Source organism: Lolium rigidum, chromosome 6, assembly GCF_022539505.1.
Source record: "Lolium rigidum isolate FL_2022 chromosome 6, APGP_CSIRO_Lrig_0.1, whole genome shotgun sequence".
Lineage (NCBI taxonomy): Eukaryota > Viridiplantae > Streptophyta > Magnoliopsida > Poales > Poaceae > Lolium > Lolium rigidum.
Genome location: NC_061513.1, coordinates 168,495,251 through 168,519,664, shown reverse-complemented (window position 1 = coordinate 168,519,664; position 24,414 = coordinate 168,495,251). Strand labels below are relative to the sequence as shown.

The window sequence follows — 24,414 nt, the reverse complement described above, 5'->3', positions numbered from 1 at the left end:
TGCTCTGCTGTCCAAGTGGATTTGGAAGCTGTATCAAGACGAGGCTTCTATCTGGGCGACGATTATCAGGGCCAAATACCGCGACGCCGATAACCTGTTCGAGGGCACCGGACACGGGGGCTCGCAATTTTGGAAAAGCCTTCACAAAATTAAACACTTCTTCAAGTTGGGTGCGAAACACGTCATTGGGGATGGACGTCGCACTTTGTTTTGGTATGACCGGTGGTGCGGTAACCAACCCATCAAAGAGCTGTTCCCAGACCTCTTCAACATCTGCTCTAACCCAAACCTCTCGGTGGCTGCGGCCCTAGAGGCCGGGGACAGCAATATCACCTTCCGCCGCTCTCTCAATGCGGAAGGACGGCGGCAATGGAGCGATCCGGGGAGGCTCATTGAACCCTTCTCCCTCTCGAGTGACAAAGACAAAGTATCCTGGCATTTAGAACCTTCGGGCAAGTTCTCCTGTTCAATCTTTGTATGCCAAACTTTCGCAAGGGGCTTCGGTTGCTTTCCACAAGGACGTCCGGTCAGCCAAAGTCCCTCCGAAGATTAAGATTTTCGCTTGGCAGCTCATCCTCGACGGACTTCCCTCCGAGCAAGCAAATCGCGACGCGCCACGGCCCCGCCTCGGGTAGCTGCGCCCTCGTGGCCAAATGGAAGATGCGGGCCATATTTTCTTCGCTTGCTCTATTGCAAAATTCGCCCGGAGTGCAATCCGTGAGATCCTCGACTGTAATCGGAATCCTGGAAATTTCCCACGGTTCCATGCTATTCTTTCCAACCTTGCGGGAAGGGCCCGTAGGCTTCGTGGTTTCTCTTTCTCGCCCAATCTTGGGCCCTGTGGAACATTCGTAATAAACTCACTATTGAAAAGAAAGTGATTAACCATCCCGCTAACGTGATTTTCAAAACTGCTCTCTTTATACAGCTATGGAGCGTCAAGGCAAAGCCAAGCGACAGGGAGGGCCTCCGGTGGGTGGAGAACAAGCTGAGGGAGCTATACGCCGCCGTGAGACCAGGACAACCAAGCCAGTGAAGACTTAGCTTATCTTGGCCCTGGAGCATGCCCCTGCTTTTCCTGTGTTTCGTCTTATCACCTGTTGTTCTTCCCCTAGTCTGATGTTACTTTTGGCTAAGCTGTATGCCGCAGCACTGTAAACCTTGTTAAACCTGAGGGCTTTATTAATTTAAAGTCGGGCACGCTGTTGCCTTTTATCTAAAAAAAACAACCAGTGAGCCAGGAAAAGGTCTTATTGCACCAGAGGTTGATTAGTCTAAACAATGATTGTTTTGTAAGGCTTTCTAGACCAACCATTGTTTGTCAAGAGACGGCCCAAAAAAATTGAAGTTATGCCTTTAATTAGATATGCCATTTAACAAGGTGTCTCCCGGAATTTGGCTTCCAAACCATCGCCCGCCATAACAACTATTGACGAAGTATTTTGTGTTGTAATTACAAGACATACACAGTACATATCACACATTCTGTAGTAAATTTGAGAGTACCAAAAGTTCACAGTCATGTGCATCGTGCGTCACATGTGTGTATGTGTGCGATTTGTGGTGGTAAAACTTGGTCACGGTATCGACACACACACACACACAATGAATAAGTAACTCGTAATGGGTTTGATTTTTTACATTGTGCAAGAAAAACGTATGATGACATAATGCATGAGAAAAAAAAAACTGCCAAGGATTAGACATACCATGATGCCTATAAATACCCATGTGGGAAAAGGCGTACCTCCTCCGTTAAAAAAAAAAGCTTCTCAACCTTTTCTACATACGGATGTATATATAGCTAAAACATGTCTATATATATCCGTATCTAGATAAAATTGAGAAGATTTTTAGAATCAGAGGGAGTATATGTCATGTCCCAACTAGCATGGAAGTGGAATGGAGGTCTGTTAGTGTTGTACGCAGTTACAGGGGCAAGATTTAAAAACTGCATGAATAGGGAGAGGGCACGACAAGAATGACATGTACTTGAATAGTATATAATTGAATAACTACGACACTAAAAATGTGTTCAAGCCATTTTTCCCGAGAAAACACTAAGCTTGCGTTTCTATGCATTGACAGAAAAATGTTATTTACAAACTCAGAGGGGTTACACCCAGGTAAAACGCGACTGTCTACAGCTAGGCAGGCGACTGCCGCAAAACCTGACACCCCCGCAGCCACACACGACATAGTGTTGGCCTTTATCGTGTCCGAGCATGCCACCAAGATCAGACTGTGCATGGAGTGTGTTGCGAAGTTTCCACAACTGTTGCAGTATGAGCATAACCATCGAAGAAGCACCCTTTTGGGTTGTTGTTGGGATCGCTTGGACGATCAACTACCACCCATGTGCAAATTTGTCCACCTCAGAAGGAATACTACCAGTAGAGTGTATCCAGAAGAGGGCCTTATACATTAACGTAGAGAGAATCCCTAAAATGTAAGGGCATGTACAATGGGGTGACGTCAGATTTCCCTTACGGAAGCCACGTCAGATTATTTGCTCAGTTGGAGGAGAGAGAGACTGAAGAAAAAGAAAATTGTCTTTCCTTAGCTAAGGGATGATCCTTTGTGAAATAACTAAATAAGATATTGCTATTTTCTCCATTGTGCCATTTGTCTTTCCTTAGCAACCCAATTTTCTTCTAAAATTTATTGATTCTTAATTATTGTTAAAGATTACAATAAGAGAAATACAGTGTACCACTTATATTTAGTGTCTTCTCTAAATAACGTGGACTGCTAAGAGAAGGCGTACCTTCCCTACCATTTTACATGCCCTTAGTACTCTACGGAAATTCTTGTGTTAGTTCCCAAGTTCCCTAATCATATGAATTAAACAATCTACTCAAAATCTTTGTTTCTAAAGTTTGAATTTTATATAATTTATGTGAGGTTCCTTTGAATCCAAATTAGAGAGGGAAACCCTAGCTTGCGTGCAAACACGTGGTCAATCAATGAATAGCGAGGTAGGTGATCAACCAGAATCAACGTCGCAGACAGCCTTGTGACTTCGCGAGTCGTGAGGGGAACAACCCTAGCACACCATGTAAAGGTTGGACAAAAGAGTCAGATGCTTCGTGTGTGAACAGAAGTCGATTCACTGCAACTCGCGTCGGCTTTGCGCGCACCAACATCATACTTGGACGTACTCCCTCCGTTAGGGATCATAAGCTCTATGAACCTTCTAAATTATTAACCATTATAATTTATAAGGCATCTCTTATTTATTGCCATATCTTCCTTATGCATGTTCTACCTTTTCTCCCTCTTCTCTCTTGCATGTAAAACTATTAGTGCATGCACTAATTAATGAGGTGAGTTATGAAGTTTCTTAGCCTTATCGAATTGATCCTCGGGCCTTATAATCTGTAACAAAGGGAGCATTAGGCAGACTCTATTCTTTTTTGGCAAAGTACTAGACGAACTCGCTCACCCATTAGATTCGCCGCAAAGTGGGATGTCGATTAGACTATATCAGTAGTGTGTTGCACTTGTGCCGCCGGGGCGCTCCACACAGATGGGCTTGCGGCATATGTACATGTATTTGAACTCCTCTATGTGAGCCATGGCCGTGCTTGTTTGCTTGCATATGAAAAAACTTGGCTTTGGCTAGCCTGCGCGGACGAATGCACCCTCTAATTTATGTTTTGCCACTAGTATGGTTGCCAACAATTTTTAGTGCAAGAGTGGTAGTAAATAGAAAAGAAGAAGAAAAATACAACAATTCAAATGAGGAATCAAATATCAGGCATGTCTTATAAAGACAAATATTACTTCACTATAGAAAAACATATCTGCGCATGGGAAGCCAACCCGGAACTAAAATCCCGGGCTTGGTTCAGCCCAACAATACATGCGCGCTAAGCTTAGGCTCACAAATATGCGAAATTGAAAAGAGACCCAGCCCGTGGCCCAAGGCCCTGCTGGCTTTTTCCTTCAATAGGCTGAGCCTGGGCCTAAATTTTAGGACCGATGACTAGGCCAGCCAAGCCTAGGTTTTCTGCATCGGGCTCTGTCTAGTGGGAGGAGATCGAGGGGTGTCTCGAAGAAAGAAAAACAGTCCAAACTCCATTGCTCCGCCCCCCATTCCTTCTCCGCCCGCTCCCAGACCGCCGTGCGCCCCAATCTTCCTCCGCCCGCATGCGAGCGCTCAGAGGGACCAAATACTAGAACACGTGCGCCAGCACGGCTTGGGGTGCAGCAGGATTCGGGCGGCGGCAGTGGCGGGTTGGCCCGAGATTCCCCGCAAGATGAAGTACGTGCCGGCCACTGTCGGCTTGGTGAGCGGGCTCGGCAAGGGCGTCAGGGCCAGCAGCGTTGGCGTCATCCTGAAGGCGTGCGGCCTCGGCATTACGTCCATCAAGATCGGTACGTGCTCGCCGCCGGCGTCTGATGTGGTGCTTGCCTTGTCGCGCGTCAGAGGCAGATTTTAGTTGCACTGTTTTTCATTTGAGGAGATTGCTTTGTTACTGACCTACTAGTGGAAGAGAGGTTTTAAGACTCTCAAAAAGGAAATCCTTCCGCTGCTTATGATACTTAGTGTAGGACCATTTTGGGGTGCTACTGCCATCTACTATGGGGTGGCGATTTCGGGTATTTTTTGCTGCTCGAGGAGTAATGGTTTGAGGTCTGAATAATAGTGGCCTACTGGCCCAGTGTTCTAAAAGACTGGCTACCATTTATGCGTGTGGCCAATAATATGGGATCAAGATTTGTGATGCATGGATAAGTTACCAAACATCTGAACAAAACATTCCTCTAATATCCATTGTAATTGTTGACCTGATTCATTGTTGTAAGCTTGTAGCCTTATGGAGTCCTGTACCATTGCGGCACTTTGGGCTTGATTGTACCTTTTGCCTTGTAGGAATAGTGCTTGCTCGAATGCTCAGTTGCTTGGTTTGGCTTCATGAGGTTCACATCTTCTCTTTGTGTTATCTGAATATGCAGATCCTTACCTTAACGCCAGTGCTGGGGCCACGCCCCCATTCAAACATGGTGAATCGTTTGTGTTAGATGACAGTGGCGGTGAGGTACCGACACAGGGCCAAATCAAATTCTATAAACGCTAAAATGTTTGCTCACCTCATTAAGTGTTGGTTGTTTATCTTGCAGGTCGACTTAGATCTTGGGAATTGTGAGAGGTTTCTTGATATTAAACTCACCCGAAACAACAGTGGAAAGATCTTTCAGGTAAGCTAATTGTTTTCACCTTTTTAAATTTAAGTTATATCACTTTTGATGAGGCCTAAGGTCTAGGATGTGCCCAGATCTCACGAATTGACCCGAAATCAAAAGGGGAAAAGAGGGGGAGATGAAGATCAAGAAGAACACGAAGAACAACACACAAACAGTTGAATTCCACTCCCGTGGCTCGATAAACCACGCCGATAGAATCACACGGGGAGAGACCGCGAGGTAGAATCCCGTTGTGAGAGATCGGTAAGGGAGATGAACAAAGTTGTGGGAGAGAGTGTGGGATGCACTAGAATCTCACACAAACATTATCCAAATCACATAAGAGATAGCCTTGAGGAAACATAGGAGATCATCCCAGAGGTTTTGTGAGCAAAGCTCTAAATATAATCCAATCTATGTCTAACCCTAATTCGTGGCTGGAGGAGCCCTATATATAGTCCAGATCTGAAACAGGGGTAACTTAGTCATTTGCGAAATAAACACAGCCACAGGATTCAAATGGACAGTTTAGATGAAGTCAACGCGGGTGGGGCCGGCAGTGCTGGGTGAGCCCAGCGGCAGTGCCGGCCAAGTGCTGCTGCTGCGTCTTCTGACGGCAGTGCCGGCCAAGTGCTGCTGCTGCGTCTTCTGGCGGCAGTGCCGGTGCGAGGAGGGCGGCAGTGCCGGGGTGTCTCCACCGGCAGTGCCGGCCTTGAGCTGATGCCACCGGCTGAAGTTGTTCTCCCTTCTTCTCTTCTTCTTCCTTGAACCATTGAGCTTCCTCCTCTACGGATTCTTGATGAGACTTGTACCTAATGACAGAGCTTCGGCATGAGGTAGCATTCCATCCAAGGGTGTGTCAAGGTCAAGCGTAGAGAGGATTGAGTTCACCTTGTCATGTAGCGCTTTCACTCGGGCTCGAGTCATCGGTCCACTTGGGGGACTAGTTGGCCTTGGTGTAGTGTCGTCCTTGGGTGGGGCTACATCAACTTTCAAGTTTGCAAACTGTCACAGAAATGTCCAACATCATTTCTTTGGCATGCTTGCATTCACAACAGCCTTGAGATGTTTCTGTTGATGCTTACGTTGACATACTTGCATTTGATAGGAAGGAAAAAGATTTTTAGTTGTGTGGTATTAGATTGTCCAGTAGATTAAGAATGCAAGGGAATTTTTAGTATGCTTTAACCACAGGGATATTCAAGAGTAATAGGTTGTCAAATATGTGTGACATTGTAAATACAGTTGCTGACTTGATGTTCCCTGCATAACAAGCTGTTCTGACTTTTGTTATTTTACCTTTTGCTTGTGTTGATGGCAGTCTTTAATTGACAAGGAGAGGAAAGGGGAATACTTGGGAAAGACTGTGCAGGTGAGGATCATCTCATGCACATTTATCTTTGTTGTTTGTCTGTCTCGGTAACTACTGTTATGTTTATTCGAATGCTTACCATTAACCAAAATTTACCTAAAGATTGTGCCACATATCACAAATGCCATACAGGACTGCATCGAGCCTGTTGCGATGATAGCGGTGGATGGCATGGATGTATCTGAGGTGTGCATGATTAAACTGGACAGAACAATTGGTGGGCATGAGTTCAACACTGAGGATGTATCTGCCCCCCTGCTCAATGGGAGGCATCAATCATTGATCCGGCAACACTCGAATGAGAAGGGAAGCCATTTCCCACTGTCCAAGGGCTCTCTCCCGGCCCAACCCCCGCAAGCCCGAAAGGTTCTTCCTTGCTCACCTCTCCGTTTCGTGTCGCAGCATGGCGGCGCAGCCGTCCTCCACCGTGCCCTTCGTGGCCTATGCACAGGGGAAGCACCCTTTAAAGCCCCTCCTGAACCCATCTCCCTGTTTGAGCTCGACACCATCTTGATGCTCATCCCACGTCTCCTCTCCGACGGCCATGTCCCTGCCGCTGGCCGCCTCCTCTCTGCGGTGCTCCTCCTGCCCGGCTCCCCAGAACGCCTTCTATTCTCCCCACTCGCCGAGCACCTCGCCTCCCTGCCCACACTCACCCCGGCCTTTGCCCTCCTCACCTCCCTCCGCCACCACCCAGTCCGTCCCTCGGCTCTGCCCCTTGCCACCCCGCTCCTTGGCAACCTCCTATCGATGCGCCGTGCCCGTGACGCTGCCTCCGTTCTCCGCTGGCTTTGCCGTCCCGACTCCTCATGCCGACCAGACGACGCCACCTACGATATTGCTGTCGCGGGGTTCTGCAGGATCGAGGACACCAAGAGTGTGCTTGTTGCCCTCCGGGAGATGGCCTTGGACGGGGTTCGGCCCTCACAGAAGCTGCAGGAGGCGGTGCGGGATGCCATGCTGCAGGACTCAAGGATCGAGGAGGCGTGGGCTCTAGAGGAGACCATGCAGCTGCCAGAGTCTATGAAGACAGTGGAGTTGGTCGACAAGTTTCTTGGAGCGTGGGAGGAATGACTACTGTCTACAATTGTTTGGTGCTTCCCTGATTTGGATCATGCAAAAGGTGAGAAACTTTCCAGAGATAGTAGGATCGTTTCTCTATGCAGTACCGATGTACTCCTAGCAAGAAAAGCTTGTGTTAATCTAGCATTAACTATATTCTTGGTGATTGAGAGTAGCATTCCTGACGTGGTGATTTATATTGGATTGCTAATTTGCTATGGACGCAAGCATAGATCTCACGACTCGTGGGAAGAGGAGCGTCTTGCCTATTTGAGTATATTGAAGGACCACAATAATAACCAAAAGAGGGAGATTTTTTTGGCAGCTATAGAAAAAAAAACTTCTAGGCATTAGTCTGTTGATGTACAAGTTTAGTTTTTATTTGTATATAAATTTGATTAATGAAACGGGCTAGACAGTCTGGTCTAGACTTATGGTCGTTACATTTTGAAAAGAATAGGAATATTCTTGTAGTTTCTGTAATGTTATGCGCCCTGAAGTGGTAAACCATGTGCCAGCAGTGGTCTTGAAAATAAAGTGCATTTTAGATATTTGGTAGAGTTTCACTTTGCTATTTTTCTATCTCAGACATGAAGCCTTTGTTGACCTAAAATTTGACAGTGTGTTCCCTTAATCCTGACTAAAGGTTAGCGTCCCCTGAGCGTCGGAACTGTACAAAGCAACACAACTAGCCAAGATGAGAGAAGCACACCATGGTGGAGGGAAGAGGAGAGATTATCTACTTCACCATAGACTAGTGGACCAAATTTAATTTCTCTCCCCTGTCCCCAGTGGGATTCGTTCTTACTTGAATAAAACTCAAGGAGAGAGACTCTTAAAGGCTTGAAAGGGGAGTTGGACCCCATAGGCTTTGCAATGATCGGACCAACTATGAGGATCGAGGATTCTTGGTGTGGCATTACTTTTTGTCCAGCCACTAGTCAAAACAGTTCTCTAACCAAGGGACGTGGAGTATATATACGGAATTACTCTTAAACTTACTCGCCCAAGTCATGCTGTAATGAGACGACCGAACGCAAAAGAAGAAGAAAAAACATCCGCCGTTCACAGCCCCTACTCACGAAACCGTGTTACTCATTATTTCCTAACTCTCCCATTGTAAAGTTTGCTTCAAAATTAAATCCGGTCCAAATCAAACCTGACAACCCTCACCTCAAAATCCCTCGCTGGGGGGAGTCCAATCTGGAGTGTACTTTTTTATTTGGAGACATTTTATCATACTCAAAATTCCTTGATGTGCACCGCTGCCCTCACATCCAGCGTCCTCACATACCAGCTGCTAAATGAGAGCTTTTCAAGACGATGCCACCAAGAAGGGAGCAACGTAGCTGCCTCCATTGTCCGCTCAGGAACCTAGAGCTAGAGATTTTTTCCGGAGAGCCCAAACCCTCCCAAGGCTGTAGATAAAGCTCCACGCCAAACTTCTCCAACAGCGAGGCACCGTTGGTTAGGGTTTCGACCGGAACTCCTCCACACCACCAAGAACAGGGAAAACACCATATGCCGTATAACTTGTCTCATCGATAACCATGGAGCACCAATGCACCACTTCATCCTCTGCATGGCGAACACCTCTGTCGCCAACATAGCCGACTACCTCCTGCTTGGGTCGCTGCCTTGGATTCTCCATGACCGCTCCTCACCGGCAAAGTCGGGCAACATTCTGCCAGATCATTCCAGCCACATCTAGCCCAGATGAACCAGGCTGCCTGCCATCGTTGCCTCCTGCCATGACCAACTCCGAGTACGAAGAGCACCCGCACACCCCAACAGCCTAGGACCGGCACCAGGAAACCACCGACGCCCACGTGGCTGGCCTATGACCGTGGCACCCGGAGCAGCAACAGCCATGGCCGCCTTGCCCGCCCACAAGGTGTCAAAAAGTGTCCCCAATCTTGCCAAAGCATGCTACATATAGCCTAGAGAACCAAGAACTCGGCCCAAAAGACAAATGTCAAACAAATCGGCCCGAGTGGATGATGTTGCACATCGAGCCGTCAGCCTCGAAAACTATGTTGTGCAACAGTTTCATGGGCGGGGCTGTTGGTTACATGGATTGGGTGACAATCATGTGTCGCTAGCGCCACGAGGCTCGGTCGACGTGCCACCCAATCATGTGTCATTAGCGCCACGAGGCTCGGTCGACGTGCCTCAAGGAGGCAGTTTGACCTTTATGGCGGTCATGATCTACGAACGGTTTGCTCTATGCAGTTTGGGCTACAGGTGGATGAATAGCGTCATGGCTTGAGTGCTAAGGGGTGATAAGTCAGAATGACGGTCCTGGAAAGTGATGTTGTGTGCCTTACCCCGAAACTTGGTCAGTGTGAGGGCCATGTCGTGCGAACAAGGAGGCTTCCCTCATGTTAGTTATCAGCGTCGCTATGGCACAACTTTTGAAAGCTTGGCTTATTCATCTAAATTCAACTATCTCGTGTTTCCCGATCTTCTTTGTCTTGATGGAGTGGCGTTTAAAATGGTTGAGTGGGTTTGGCCCCGTGGTGTGTAGGCATAGCCCCACGTTGCCTTTAGTATTGTTCTCCTTAATTTTTCCAAAAAAAAGTTAAGCAAAGCACAACACGTCTATTTGGCCCAAGTTGCTTTATTTTTGTTAAAAAAAACTAAATTATACATAATTTTCCTGTACGTACTTGCAAAGTTTTGTCAAAGAAAAAAAGCAACAAACATAACATATAATCAGATAAAAGTTACTTCGATCAATACATTGCATTGTCACAACAGCAAGATTTTGACAAACAATTAGATTCATATTGCAATACAGGTATACGAAAAAATGGATGATGCAACCTGCGAAAGCAGTACTACAAAAGTACAAAACCATGGAAGATCAGGTATACGACAAACGGCGTTGCCAGGACAAATGGATGAAGAAAACAGTAATATGCCAGGTCACGGAGATCAATAGCTGCGACCCCAGAACGACCACTTTGTAGCAGGCTTTCCGGAAGCAAAGCACAGGGTTCCTGCATTTTTTGTTGCGCAGAACATCATGCAGTCGTTAGTGTCAAGTGTATAGAACCCTCAGTTGAAGTGTAGCAAAAGAGAAACCCAAAATGTAATAAAAGCACGGTTAGTTGTCTGCATAGAGCATACCGGAAGGAAGATCTGGCTGATCAAATGGAATGCACAATGTTTTTGCAGCTCCGAGATCACCTTTTGTACGAGCTTTCACGTCCTTCTCGACTTCCTGTAGAAGGGAACAAATTGTATGATAAACATGAAATGTTTTTTTGGCAAAGGAGTTCGGAACACCTAGCACGCAGGAGTATGTGAGTGGTTCATGAAGCCAAGTACAACAATGTTGAGTACGTCTGCTAAATGCTAGTCCTCCACTCAAAGTCACCCTGGGGTTAAAATTTATTCTTAAATACTTTTATGATTTGAAAACAACATTCCCAAAGAAGTGAGCCAGGCAAGTGGATGTATACAAGTATAAACCAATGGCGGAGCTACATTGGGGCAAATACATGCCATGGCCTGCCCAGCCCAGCAAGAAAATGATTTTTTTGGCCTATGTATTAGTGAAGTCCAGCCCAATAACATCCTAAATAGCTAATTTTCCTCATGCTGGCCTGCCCAGACTTTCTTCTCTAGATCAGCCCTGTGTACAACCCAACCACCAAGGTTCAAGTCTTCACGGACATAGATTTGGGTTCTTATTATTTCGAAAGAAATCGTTGTAAGGGCTTCCCTACAGCATTCCTTTAAAAAACATTCTGCTCATATAACCTCTCAACACTGTTTACAAGTTATCCAAGAGCAACAACTGACCAAACAAAGGAGGGTGATCTGGTCTGATGTATGCCTACCAGAGATGTTGACTAGTTGTGCAAAATAATTATAAATTCCGATTTTCTCACATGCTATAAAAAAATTTACAAGAACCAATAAATGGGGTTACCCTTGTGGAAACATGATAGTGAGCTTTTCTCTATCATAATCCACCCGTTTCTTCTTACTTCCATTCCATGGATTAGCTTCAGAAATTTTATTTTTATTTGCAGAGAGTGCTTCAGAATATGAAGGTTTATCATTAGTTAAGTTATACTAGTCTCAGAAACAATTATCGACGTTAGTGCACATCCCATCACTCCCACCAGTTTTCCAATATAATGAAATATATAGAATATGCACTAGAAAAAAAACATGTGTGCCAGTCATTACTTATTAGCTAGTCACTCCAAGTTACTCGTGACTGAAAAGTATCAGGGTGGAAGGTGGTATAGGAAAAATGTAGGTTAGTACATCACATACCTCTTCATCACACCATGGAGCCAATATTAACTTTTTTTCATTGAGAGCTGCTGTGAATTCATCCCAAGTGTTGATGGGTGCAATGCAAGCATCCCTCTTTTGTTTCGCTGTTTCCAACAAGTTTACTTGAATCCCATCCAGCAACATTCTAACCTGCTCTACCAAGTCAGCCGAAGGAATATCGACCTTTGTACCATTGTCTCGCCGGACAATGCGCACCTGAAAAGACATAAAATTATATTGAGTACTTCATATATCTGCCATATGGAAGTTCAGGAAATGATAAATAAACAAAGACTACGAGGTCATTGTTACAACTCTGTAGAAATCTAAAAGGATCATCTAGTCCCTGGAAAGATGAGCCAGTTTGTGGGTGCCATCATATGGTTAGTGAGGCAAGACAAAATAATATCTAAATCAGCAAGTGCAACTAATTCCTGGAATCATGCAACAGTGCTTCTGGCTAGTTATACATATCAATTAGCTACTTGATTTCACCCATACAAAAGAACAGCGACAGCCTGTTAAGTCCAATCCAACCTTCAGTGTATGATAGTTTTAATCGGATTTTGTTAGGACTGGATACACATCTCAGGATCCAGGAACAAGTTAAAGAAGACAAATACTACCTCCGTTTCAAGGAATAAGGCGCACGCGTATTCCAAGACGAACTTTGACCATAAAAATTGAGCAACAAAATCTTGATTATATTATATGTATTTAGTATCGTTGGATTCGTATTGAAAAGCACTTTTTAATGATATTAATTTTATACAAATATTTTTTATCTATTTGAAGTAATTCTTGGTCAAACAAAAAGCTCGTAAAACGAGGGCGCCTTATTCCTTGAAACGGAGGTAGTATCCAGCATCTTCGAGCAAATAGGAAAAACAAAAGGGAGCAAGTTTATCTCTCTAAAAAAAGAATATTATACGAGAGAGAGAGAGAGAGAGAGAGAGAGAGAGAGAGAGAGAGAGAGAGAGAGAGCATGTCCACTAATAAGGCTGCAAGTAATTGTATGATGGATATGAAAGGCAACAGCACTAACTATTGTGAATATTCCTACAGTGCAAAATGGAAACAGGAGTAGTTTGTGAAGCACACTATCTGCATGATCAAAAGTAAATGACCCAAGTACTTTCAATCACTAGCGGAATAATCCATAAACTGAATGCTGACAAGTGACACATTACTACCTGCTTGTTTGCCAGATCTTTTGGACCTATCTCAATTCTCAAAGGGACACCTTTCATTTCCCATTGAGAATATTTCCAGCCTGGAGAATAGTTTTCACGAGCATCCAAGTCTGCTCGAATCCCTGCTTGGTTCAAGCTGTAAACGGCCGACTCACATGCCCCTTTAATAGCCGTTGTGTCGGCATCTTTAAATGGCACAGGAATTACAATGACCTGGATAGGTGCCACCTTGGGTGGCAGCACTAAGCCCTTGTCATCACCATGAGTCATTATCATGACCCCAATCTGTGAGAAGAGCAAAAATGCTAGACATTAGAAATGCAAACAGCACTATAAAGAACATTCAGCGACTGAAAATCCCACAAAATCTATACAATGTGATAAACTATGCAAGAAAGGAAAATGTAACAAAAATTTGCAACACATGGCAATTGCCAAGCCTTTGGTCTAGCACTAACAACGAGTTAGGCAGCTCAGGGAAAGGGAGTGGGAATTTGAAGGGGGGAGTTAGCTGGGGATTAAGCTTGGGAAGCTGATTATTAGTCTAAGCCCCACGTTTGGTATGAGGAGGGAATTAATAGGAGAATTGACGTGGAGTTATTTTCTATTCGTAGATTGTGTTCTCCATCCCATCGACCTGGATTTTCGGTCATGTCAACTCCCTCGATGGCTTCTCTGTGTCCTTTGTCATCTCCATCAGCCTCTGCAAGAGTGCACGACTACGCCGCGTCGGCGCCAGCCACTCTCACCACCTGCCCGGTCGTCGTGTTGCCGTGGGTACAGCGTGCAGGTCAACTTCATCAGTTCTGTCGTGTTGTCCCCATCGCTGGTGATGGAAACTTCCACCAGCAGCAAGAAGCACCGCTCCTCATACACGCAGAGCTCGCTGACAACCACCGATGCCTTGGCCGTACGCGTGGACACAGCTCTTGGAGCAGCCTGAACGATCTGAACAATCCTCCGTATGAAAAGCTAGCCAGCCAGGACGCTGCTCTTGGAGCAGCCTAAAAGATCTGAACGATCCTCCGTGTGCAAAAGCAAGCCTCCGGCCAGCCAGCAAAATTACTAAGGGCATGTACAATGGTTGTATCTTAGTGATGCCACGTAGGATAATTGATGACATGGAGGAAAGAGAAATATGAAAAAAGACGTTGCCTTCTCTTAGCTAAGAGATGATCTCTTTAGCACAATCTCTCTCACCACATATTTAGGAATATCTCATTACTAGAGATAAGACTAAAAAATTAGCCATTGTATATCATGTTTTATTGTTATATCCAGACTACGTGGCGGGGTTAAGATAAGACAATCTTATCAACCATTGCACATGCCCTAAGTAGATTGCTGCCTAGATAGCTAGCTAGTCAAATAACTCGTTCTTGTTGTGGCCTGCTAGCACACAGACGAACAACAAATTGCAAATTAATCGCCAGTAGCAACAGGAAGAAAAAAATGGGGCTCATCATCATCGTTCATTGACTGCACATTTTCTGCTGGTTTCTTGTCGTCGGGAGGTGGGTGATAAAATATGGATGTTTGTCCTCATCTCGATCAATTACCAGGGTTCCCCTTGGGATGAGATCGGTGGGGATTTGTGTGTGAAATCCCAATCCACTTCCCACCTAAATTCCCATGCCCTCTAATCAAACAAGAGAATTCTAATCCCGTAACCCCTCTAAACAAACACGCTGTAAAAGCTAGCTCCGATATGCTTGGGATTATGGTACATTAAGTTCTCAGCAAACTATGTAGTATGTACAGAATAAAACAGAATACAATCACTATGATTTGTAATTGACCCGATTGGACCCATTGCACTGGTTATCGCCTTATTTTGCCTAATTAATTAGGCAAATTGATTTCTAGTATAGTGAATTGCAGAGGCTCCTGCCTTATTGTTGTTCATACAAAAATCTATGTATCTTGTCAGGAAAAATACATATAGATGTATACAAGCATTCCCCACATCACCACTTCTAACTTAACATTGTGTTAAAAGCCTTGACAAAGTTAACATCATACTTCCTTTAAAAATAGCATTTCATCTTGGAAACCAACTATTATATACTATGAATCTATTTTGCCAACATTTGTTAATCTAACGTCAAATTTATAAGGTTATTATTACATTTACGTCACCCAGCGAGATGTCTAAGCAGTAACTACAACAATATCAGTTAAAATGCGAAAGTGACACTGCCGAGTCTAAAATTCCAACAAAATCCATTTCATGTAAAAGAAATATAAGAATTACCGAGCGAGTCGTGTACGCCCAAGAGTTCTGCCACACCATTGACCTTTCACCCTTTTCATTCTCAAAAGTGATATCAAACATCTTTGCAAAGTTTTGACCAAGGCAATGAGAAGTTGCACCCTGTATGCCACGGCCAGTGTTTGGGATGAAGGCCTGAAGAAAACGAAACGATAGACTTTAATATTGCAGCAAAGGAAAATACAGAAATCACTTGTATTCTTACCAGTACAGCTTTGAGAAAGCTACATGCAGCAAACAGTTTCATATCAATACCTCAACGCTGGTTGTATAAAGTCCACCAGCAAACTTTTCCATCTCACTTTTCCTCCCTTTGGACACTGGAACTGCTAAAAATTCTTCATATATTCTCCGGTAGAGTTCCAATATTTGGAGGACCTGATGACATTGTCAAAAACGACTAATCAATCCTTTGATGTTTTAACATGTAAATTCATAAAATTATTTTATCAAACACAGCATCAAACAAATACCATAGTACAGCATTTGTTTAGGTATTCCTCTGATACATAACAACTGATTTCAAATAGTTTTGGGACAGAACAATAAATTGGTGAACACCTATATCCAGATATCATAGTGAGATTATGTGTGTGTAGCATTCTGCTATTTACGCAAGAGGTTAAAATGTTGATCCATGGCACAAGATTCATAGCTTACAACTTGATACGCCCTTTGATTCAGACTAGCCATCCCTAGTTCATAATGAATAAAACCAACCAAAAAATACTATTTCACAATAGAACCACCAAAACAATTCAATATGACAAGTTCACAACAGAACCAAATTAAAATACTGAGATAAGTGGGTTACTCCATTCTTTCTTGAACGTGTCATTCTAGAATTCAAAGTTTGTACATAAAATTCAGGGATAAATTTAGACCAGTTTCCGATTACGTACCCCATCATTTTTTTTTTTTTCGAGAAAACGCAATAGACTATTGCGTTTCATTGCATTGAAAAGGTAGAGTTTGAATTTACAAGCCTCCTAGGAAGCCACCAGCGAGCCAAAAGAAGAAGGAAAACAAATCAGTGTACATCCCAGGTTGTTGGCCAAACATCCCTTAGGCCCTTGGCCCCAGCGGTAGCCCACATCCTGGCCTCATCCTTGATCTTGTGAAGCAAGTTTTGCACAGAAGGTGTCGCCCTATCGAAGACGCACTCATTCCTATGCTTCCAGATCATCCAGGGGGTCAGCAGGGTGACGGTGGCGAGCCCCTTGCGCATTGGTTTCGGCAGGTCTCTGTGTGCGTCGATCCACCAGTCGGTGAGGCTAGCCTCGCCGCTCGGCACTTGACAAGGCAGTCTAAGCCAGGCCAGGACCTCATGCCAAACTTGCCGGGAGAAGGGGCAGGTCATGGTGAGGTGGTGCATCGTCTCAGGTAGCTGGTCACAGAGCACACACTTGGCATGGTGCTGCAGTCCTCGGCGTGCCAGGCGGTCAGCGGTCCAGCATCTGTCCTGTGCTGCAAGCCAATGGTGAAACTTGACGCGCGGCGGCGCCCAAGTCTTCCAAATTAACTTGCAGCTCTGGGAAAGAAGCGAGCCATGGAACAGGGCCTTGTAGCATGATTGCGCGGAGTAGACGCCGTCGGGAGACCACTTCCAGACGAGGCGATCGCTGTCGGCGGTGAGCTCTGTGTGGGCGATGGCTTGCCAGAGGCAGAGGTATTGGCCGACCTCATGCACGCCCAGCACACCGCGGATGTCTCTGGCCCAGCTGTTCGCCTCAAGCCCGGCTGCGACTGTCGTGGTCTTGCGTCGTCGCTTGGGGACGCAATCGTACAGCTGCGGCGCAAGCTCGCTGACGGCACGCCCCCCAATCCATCGGTCCTCCCAGAATAAGGCAGTCCGCCCATCCCCGATGGTCATCAAAGTGGACGCGAAGAAGACCGCACGCTCTGCTGCCGGGAAGTGCAGGTCGAGGCCGTGCCATGCGCGCTGGTCATCCGTGCGGGAGAGCCACTGCCGGCGCATGCGAAGGGCGAGGCCGGTTCGCTCCATGTCGGGCACACCCGGGCCACCGTGCGAGGTAGGTCGGCAAACACGATCCCGAGTTCACGTGGCAGCTACCACCATTGGCTTCTTTGCGGCCCTCCCGGAGGAAGGCACGCTGAATCCGTTGCGGTTGCTTGAGGATCTTCTTAGGCGGATTCAACACCAACAGTTGGTGGAGAGGATCGCACTTAGCACAGCTTTGACGAAAGCGAGCCTCCCAGCCTTGTTCATGAGCTTGGCCTTCCAGGTGGGCAATGCAGCCGCCATCTTAGCAACGAGAGGCTGCAGCTGCGCAGCGAGTGGGGCGGCGAATCGTAAGCGGAATCCCCGGGTAGGTGAGGGGTAGCTCGACGACGGGGCAGCCCGAGTAGGCTCGATCGCCGGCGCTAAACTGTCCGTATCGCAATTCAGGAGGGATGTAGAGCTCTTGCCAAAATTGACATGTAGCCCGGAGGCGTGGCCAAAGAGCTCGAGAATCCCCTTGATTGCGGCCACGTCGCTCACCGTCGGGTGGCGAGAATAAGATGACGTCGTCCGCATATAGAGAGAACGCCGGGATCTGGCGGCGGGGATGGAGCGGTTGCGGGATTCCCGTGTCAATGGCGCGCTGAACCGGGCGTCCGAGGGCATCGACGGTGAGGACGAAGAGCTGGGGCGATAGAGGGTCGCCCTGCCGTAGGCCTCGCCGGTGCCAAATGGGCGGTCCGGGGTCTCCGTTTATGAGCACTCTTGTGCTGGAGGAGGAGAGCAGGATGGCAAGCCAATCGATGAACAGGTCGTCGAAGCCATATCCGCGCAACACCTCGAACAGGAACGCCCAGGACACCGTATCGAAGGCGCGCGCAAGATCGAGCTTGAGCAGAATGCGCGGCGCGCGCAGCTGATGTAGCGAGCGCGCGGACTGCTTGACCAGCACGAAGTTATCGTGCAGGCTCCGCCCCGGTATGAACGCGTTCTGATTAGCGCTGATCAGCCGTCCGAGCTTAGGCGCCAACCGGAGTGAGAGCATCTTCGTGAACACCTTGGCGATCAGGTGAATCAGGCTGATGGGCCGGTAATCGCCGAGGGAGCTCGCGTCGGCGCGCTTCGGGAGCAAGGTCAACAATGCTTGGTTGAGGCGGTGGAAACCGCGGCCACGAAGCTCGAAGAGTTGCTGGAAGACGTCGACGATGTCGTGCTTGACGATGCTCCAACACGCACGGAGGAATTCCGCGGTGAATCCGTCCGGGCCGGGGGCTTTGTGCGCCGGCAGCTGCTTTACCGTCTCCCAAATCTCATCCGCCGAGAATGGCGCTACCAGGTCGTCCAGGTCGGCACCCGGCGCAATGAGGTGCTCCAGGTTGAGCGTGTGCTCGCGCACCGCAGCCGTGCCCAGCATGCCATCAAAGTGCGCGAACGCCGCCTCCGCCATGTCAGCTTGCTCCGTGAGCAGGGAGTCGCCATGTTGCAGCGCGCTGATCATGTTCTTCTGCCGTCTGTAACTGCACTGGCGGTGGAAGAACGCAGTGTTAGCGTCCCCGTCTTTGAGCCAAGCGATTCTGGAACGCTGCCGGGCGATGGTTCGCTCCAGCGAGGCAGTACCCCATCATTTTGTCATTTACCATCATTTTGTCATTTACCATCTACACACATTTGGTGACTACCCCTCGATTTGGTCATTTCCAAATTCCATCATTAATTACTACAAAAGTAACACTCAACTTCTAAAACTAAAAAGTGTAGTAAATATAGACGATATACTAGGTGGCGACTAAAAGTTGCAGGCCCATTGGGGATGCCTATGTCAGGTAGTGCGGTCTTTTTTGGAAGTAATACCTCTTCATCTGCTTCCTCTTTAGTTGCAAAAACTGTATGCCCTTCTTGCCAGAGAAATTCACGGCTCCTGAGGAGAACAATTGCAGAAGGTCAAATAAAATTTCAGCAGTTGCAGAGTGTTCAATCCAGACAGCTGATTAAAATTTATGGGGGAGAAAGGTCAAGCTGATATAGCCATCATGACGCAGCTTTGCAGAAACAAGGTGAATGAAATTTGCAGTTTTTTGTTTATACATCTATTGAGAAAATAAAATGTGAGATCATCAAAATTTTGAGTTAATGAGCAGCAAATTGCTACAACGTAAGAAATGAACAACACAAGATCCAAGAAAAAATGAATAGCACGAATGGTTGGTGTTATTGATACCATACACAAATACAACGTCGGTATTGTTCCCCCGCAAAAAAAAACGTTGGAATTGTAGTAGCCAGAATAAAATATTTAGTGAAAATCCGGAAGTTGCAAAACCTCCTTTCCAAACTTCCTTCGGTTCTTTTGTTTAAAACGGTCTAGCAATGTTGGCATGAAAAAAATTTGACAGAGATATTTCATGATTTTGATGGTAAGACTGATTGGTGTCCTTTGACCCATCGAATACTTGAAAAGCTTAATACCTAACAGCCATCTTGCCATTGTACTTATTTCCCTCAGACAAATGAATATTGTGATTTTGCAAATATGCTATCAAGCATGCATTAGGCACTATCACACTATTAAGACCATGCAGGCATTATAAGAAACAAGGCAGACTCATAGAAGTGCCTAGACAAATGTAATAGGCCACTAAACAATGAGCTACCTTATGAAAGGAGTTGGATTGCTAAACTCCCATCTAACAACATTGCACCACTGGTTACACTTCAAAGGTAAGTCCCGGTGGCTTCTTATCCATTTAGAGAAGTATGGATACATGACAGTCTCGCTTGTTGGTCTGATAGCAATAGGAGCTTCCAAGTCAGATTTTCCTGATTTAGTAACCCATGCAACCTGGAGACAAGTGAAAAGGTTAGTATGTTCATAAAACAATACAAGAAATAGATAAATATTGCACAAGATTATTAGGACCAAAGCACAGAAAACTTAATGAAAATCATATTCGAAAATCTGCTTCATAAGGGGCTAGAACCTATCAGAAATGATGATAACACGCCGGCTGACACACAATTATGCAATTTTATTGGTTTATAACCTTGCATATCAGAAGGCAGTTGCCAACACCAACAAACCAAATGGCTGGCACAAAACTAGTTCAATGTCTGGATATGTTGACAAAGCATATTGTTCATTTCATTTCTGTTTTTCTTCAAGAAGATAGTATCATTCAATAAGAGTTGCTTGAATTGAATTTATAACTATGCAATACCAGCCTTTCGCCCCTCCCTAACTACAATGACCCCATAAATCATAAGGATTCAGGGGCATGGAGGTTTCCTTCATGCGGATTAAGTACGGAATTTTCACAAATGAGTAGAGTTATTCGCACTATATTACATCCAATACAAGTGCAATACTCCAAATTATTCCTATATCTTGGACTCTCTGCTATGTCATCAATTCATATATAAACCATTCGACAGGTCAAGCAAAACACAACTTCCGAGATTTGCTAAGATCCAAGAAAACAATGATTTGTTTGCTTCATAGCTATACCTTGACAAATTTTGGCACATTTTGGGAACTGTAATAGTGTTTATTTTTCTTTCAACTTTTAACTTTCCAACAGTTACTGGCGTAGTTGAACAGGATAAACAGCAGGTTAAACCAATATATTAACTTGAGCAGCCTGAAAAAAAATGGAAGAAAAGGCACACCTCAGGTGCAAAGCCCTCAATATGATCTTTCTCCTTCTGCAGAACATTTTCAGTAACAAACAAAGGGAAATAATATGGTTTCAGCTTCAACTTTTTTATTTCTGCATCGAAGAATTCCTGCACCAAATCAAACAGCGGTTACTTAAATGGAACAGGGAAAATATAATAATGTCAGTGTTACTTGAGAATTGAAATATAAACTAACAGTATGGGCTCACGATGATTAAAACAAGAGATAAGTGCCAATTACCCACTGAACTTAGGGCCAAGTTTAAATTTCAACACTTAGGTATAAAACCTATTAGAACCAATCGTCAACCAAGGATTATGAGTCTAAGGACTAGTCTATGAGTCTTAACTTGACTTTCAACTAGCTAGTTCGACTCGAGTGGTCGAGCGATTAGTCATGGACTAATCTAGATTACTCGTGGTATTTGAGTCGATCGATGCAATTTGGGAATGAATAAGTGAAGCACTCAGCCCACGGGATGGAAACATTGAACACTAGCTATCTCCAGGCTTGCTCCAGAACAAGCCACCTCACCTCGGACCAGGCCAAGGATTACAAGTCGATGAGTCGAGACGAGCCGCTAGGGTACCGACTCATGGACTAGTCACGACAAGTCAAGGTTTTTGGTTGGAACACAAGTACCGACTCATAGACTAGTCGACCAACTCTTAATCCTTGGACCAGGCTGCTGCCGCCATCCACTGACCATCCGGCGCCAGGTGGCTAGAAGCATTGTGACGCCCTCCCTCCGCTGGTTCTGCACCTATCTGGTTGCCATCTAAGTACACTGCTGAAGCACATGTCGACTAGTCGAGCAGTAGTCTATATTTGTCACAACTAGTCTTTGAGTCGGTTCCCTGACGACTCGTCGACTTGTAATCATTGCCGTCAACACTTTGAGCAAACAAGGGCATAAGCGAGGAAGAGGGGGGACTTGATGTGCCAACCTTAGCTTCACGGAAATACGTGTACAACACATCAGGGCAAAAACCATCCTGGTTTTGTCAAAGGGAAGGGGATAAATTATATCTTTTTTAAGTTGAGACTTCCAGCTCAACACTAAGTTCAGGGTGTGTGGATGGGTGGAAGGAGGGGGAGGACATATCTCAGTAGAAAAGGCTGCCCACCACGAAAATAGAAACACATTAATGAAAGAAAAAATGTAACTTACATGTATAATAAACTAAAAAGGGCATTAATAATCGGACCATGCATTTGTAACTCATTACGTCAGTTGTTGATTGGATATACCGAAGTTCATAAATTGCAAAAGAAAAGAGAAAAGCAAGATAGGCATAAACAAAAGATAAGTTTCAGGTGACAACCAAAATCCATCTCCAGAAATAGAGATGGTTTTCTTAGAACCGCAAATACTGTCATCTACATTAGTACATACAGAACTCACAAGAAAGGATACATATAAGATATATTTGATTGTAAAGGGAAAATACTGACAAACAGTAAAATACATATTGGTTAGATAAATTTCAGACTGCGGATGGTATTGAGAAAACTTACTTTCAGCAATTCCCATATTTCCATCGCCCAAGGCCTCAAGATATAACAACCAGAGATGTCATAGTACTCAATCATTTCGCTGTTAACAACAACCTGGATGAACAAAAATAAAGCTTCAAATGAGTGCCTAGTAAGAACGGGATTAAGTTGAGGTTTGAAGGGAATCTAATCACCCATCTAGCACACAGCACATCCTTGGCATTTTTTGTTTTCGTTTCTACAAAAATGCAATAAGTGTGCATACTATACATTAAGTAACAAGGGCACAGGTGAACTATCAAATACTGAAAGTTTGCTGATTTTTCTTCCATAATAACAACTGACCTAACAATTTAAAAATGCAACAGCTAACAAGAAAGTCAATTACCCTATCTGATTAATGAGATCCCCTTTTACCCGCAAAAAAAAGAAGTACTAACCATAAACAAAATTTAAGCTTCTCACACCACAGAACTTCTCCCGGGGCAAGAAACTATGAGCGCCTAACTAATCGTTTCCACATACATGCGCGCAGAATCATTTGGTAAACCTCCCCAATCCGGTAAGAAAAATTAAGAGATGCAAGAAAACGCACCTCGGAGTACCACTCCCCGAAGTTATCGTCCTTCTTGTACGCCATCCCCAGCTTCGTCTCCTTCTTCACCTCCTTCTTCTTCTTCCCTGCAACCCACGGACCAAGAAACCAGCTCAGAGAACGCAAAGACCGAAGATCAAACCTCAAATCCAGCACAGCCAACAGCGTTAGAAGAAGAAGACGGAAAGCAACGTACCTCCGCCTCCGGCACCGCCTCCGCCCTTGTTGGTCGACATGGCTGGATCCCGAACAGCCGCTGCAGCACGAGGAGACGACCGAAATAACCTCGGAGAAACCGTGAAGAGAAGAGAGGGGCGGGATATGGGGCTTTGGGGGGATGCGATTGCGGGCGACGCGCTAGGGTTTTAAGTGGAGGAGGTGACCCAATTTCAACGGCGGATCCGGGTGTTCTTACATTCGTGGGGCATCCAGACGCCCGTTTTTTTCTTCTACTACTCAAGCCGGGTTTTTTCTACTGTATCTTTTATTTTTTTCTTCTACTCAAGCCGGGTTTTTTTCTTTCTTTTATTACTTACATCCCTAACGCACGTGCAATGGACCGTCTTATCTTAATCCTGCCGCACGTGCAATGGACCGTCTTATCTTAATCCTGCCACGTAATCTAGATATGTACAATGAGTTATTTTTTGTCTTATCTTTGGTAACGAGATATCTTAAATATGTGGTAGAGAGATTGGGCTAAGAGATATCCCTTACCTAAGAGAAGACAACATCTTTTTTCATCTTTCTTTTTCTTTCACCTCAGCTTTTATCCTATGTAGCACTGCTAAGATATCACTATTGTACATGCCCTAAATCTCCCAAGACTGTTTGAATCCGACGTGGCCCAAAAATAGGGCCCCCAATTCAACCCTGAATAATAGGAGCAACCTAAGAACGCTGGACAAAAGCGGCAAAAAAAAACAAAATCTAATCCTATTTTTGTAAGGCGTGGCCTAAAAATAGCGGGCACGGTCGAATTCTGTTTCACTTTCCGTTTCCTTTCCTCCTCCCATTTCATTTCTCTTGCATGTCGCGCTCTATCGTGGTATCGTCACGGCATATGCCATGGGGTGGCTAAAGTCGAGTGGTTCCGGCCTTGGCCTACGGTGGTCTCCTGATGCGGGTATGAGCACGAGCGACACAGCAACGTACCTAGGTTCGGGGCCCTCGAATGGAGGTAACACCCTTACTCCTGCTCTAGAGATGTATATGATGTATAGACAGTACAATGGTGCTCCTTGAAGAAGCGGCGAATCGAAGCGGCGGCATAAACTAGAGCTAAAGAAGGTTCTAGTGCT

At 45.4% G+C, this 24,414-nt stretch overlaps 2 protein-coding genes across 3 annotated transcripts; one reads left to right on the top strand and one right to left on the bottom strand.

Moving 5' to 3' along the window:
- Positions 1–4,135: 4,135 nt before the first annotated feature.
- Positions 4,136–7,811, top strand: LOC124667502 (CTP synthase-like). The gene is made up of 5 exons (XM_047204770.1): positions 4,136–4,380; positions 4,963–5,045; positions 5,128–5,205; positions 6,512–6,562; positions 6,695–7,811. Exons 1-5 carry the CDS (start codon positions 4,263–4,265, stop codon positions 7,634–7,636), a joined length of 1,272 nt encoding a protein of 423 aa, XP_047060726.1. The 5' UTR covers positions 4,136–4,262; the 3' UTR covers positions 7,637–7,811.
- Positions 7,812–10,336: 2,525 nt separating this feature from the next.
- On the bottom strand, positions 10,337–23,466 carry LOC124667501 (proline--tRNA ligase, cytoplasmic-like). Of its 2 annotated transcripts, none has more exons than XM_047204769.1 (12): positions 23,309–23,466; positions 23,114–23,195; positions 22,540–22,632; positions 21,012–21,128; positions 20,000–20,187; positions 19,200–19,266; positions 15,641–15,763; positions 15,368–15,520; positions 13,114–13,398; positions 11,918–12,136; positions 10,757–10,850; positions 10,337–10,626 (listed from the first exon to the last, which is right to left on the bottom strand). In XM_047204769.1, exons 1-12 carry the CDS (start codon positions 23,347–23,349, stop codon positions 10,562–10,564), a joined length of 1,527 nt encoding a protein of 508 aa, XP_047060725.1. In that variant the 5' UTR covers positions 23,350–23,466; the 3' UTR covers positions 10,337–10,561. The 2 variants fall into 2 exon arrangements, with proteins under 2 accessions (XP_047060725.1, XP_047060724.1); XM_047204768.1 differs by having other exon boundaries at positions 23,114–23,199; positions 23,310–23,466.
- Between the last annotated feature and the right edge of the window lie 948 nt (positions 23,467–24,414).

Excerpts from the sequence above, each read along its gene's own strand:
- LOC124667502 (XM_047204770.1), top strand. The coding sequence starts at position 4,263 with ATGAAGTACGTGCCGGCCACTGTCGGCTTGGTGAGCGGGCTCGGCAAG. Across the intron at positions 4,381-4,962 it reads CATTACGTCCATCAAGATCG|ATCCTTACCTTAACGCCAGT; the intron begins GTACGTGCTCGC and ends CTGAATATGCAG. Across the intron at positions 5,206-6,511 it reads ACAGTGGAAAGATCTTTCAG|TCTTTAATTGACAAGGAGAG; the intron begins GTAAGCTAATTG and ends TGTTGATGGCAG.
- LOC124667501 (XM_047204768.1), bottom strand. The coding sequence starts at position 23,349 with ATGTCGACCAACAAGGGCGGAGGCGGTGCCGGAGGCGGAG. Across the intron at positions 23,200-23,309 it reads AGGCGGTGCCGGAGGCGGAG|GGAAGAAGAAGAAGGAGGTG; the intron begins GTACGTTGCTTT and ends CGTGGGTTGCAG. Across the intron at positions 20,188-21,011 it reads TTGAGGGCTTTGCACCTGAG|GTTGCATGGGTTACTAAATC; the intron begins GTGTGCCTTTTC and ends ACTTGTCTCCAG.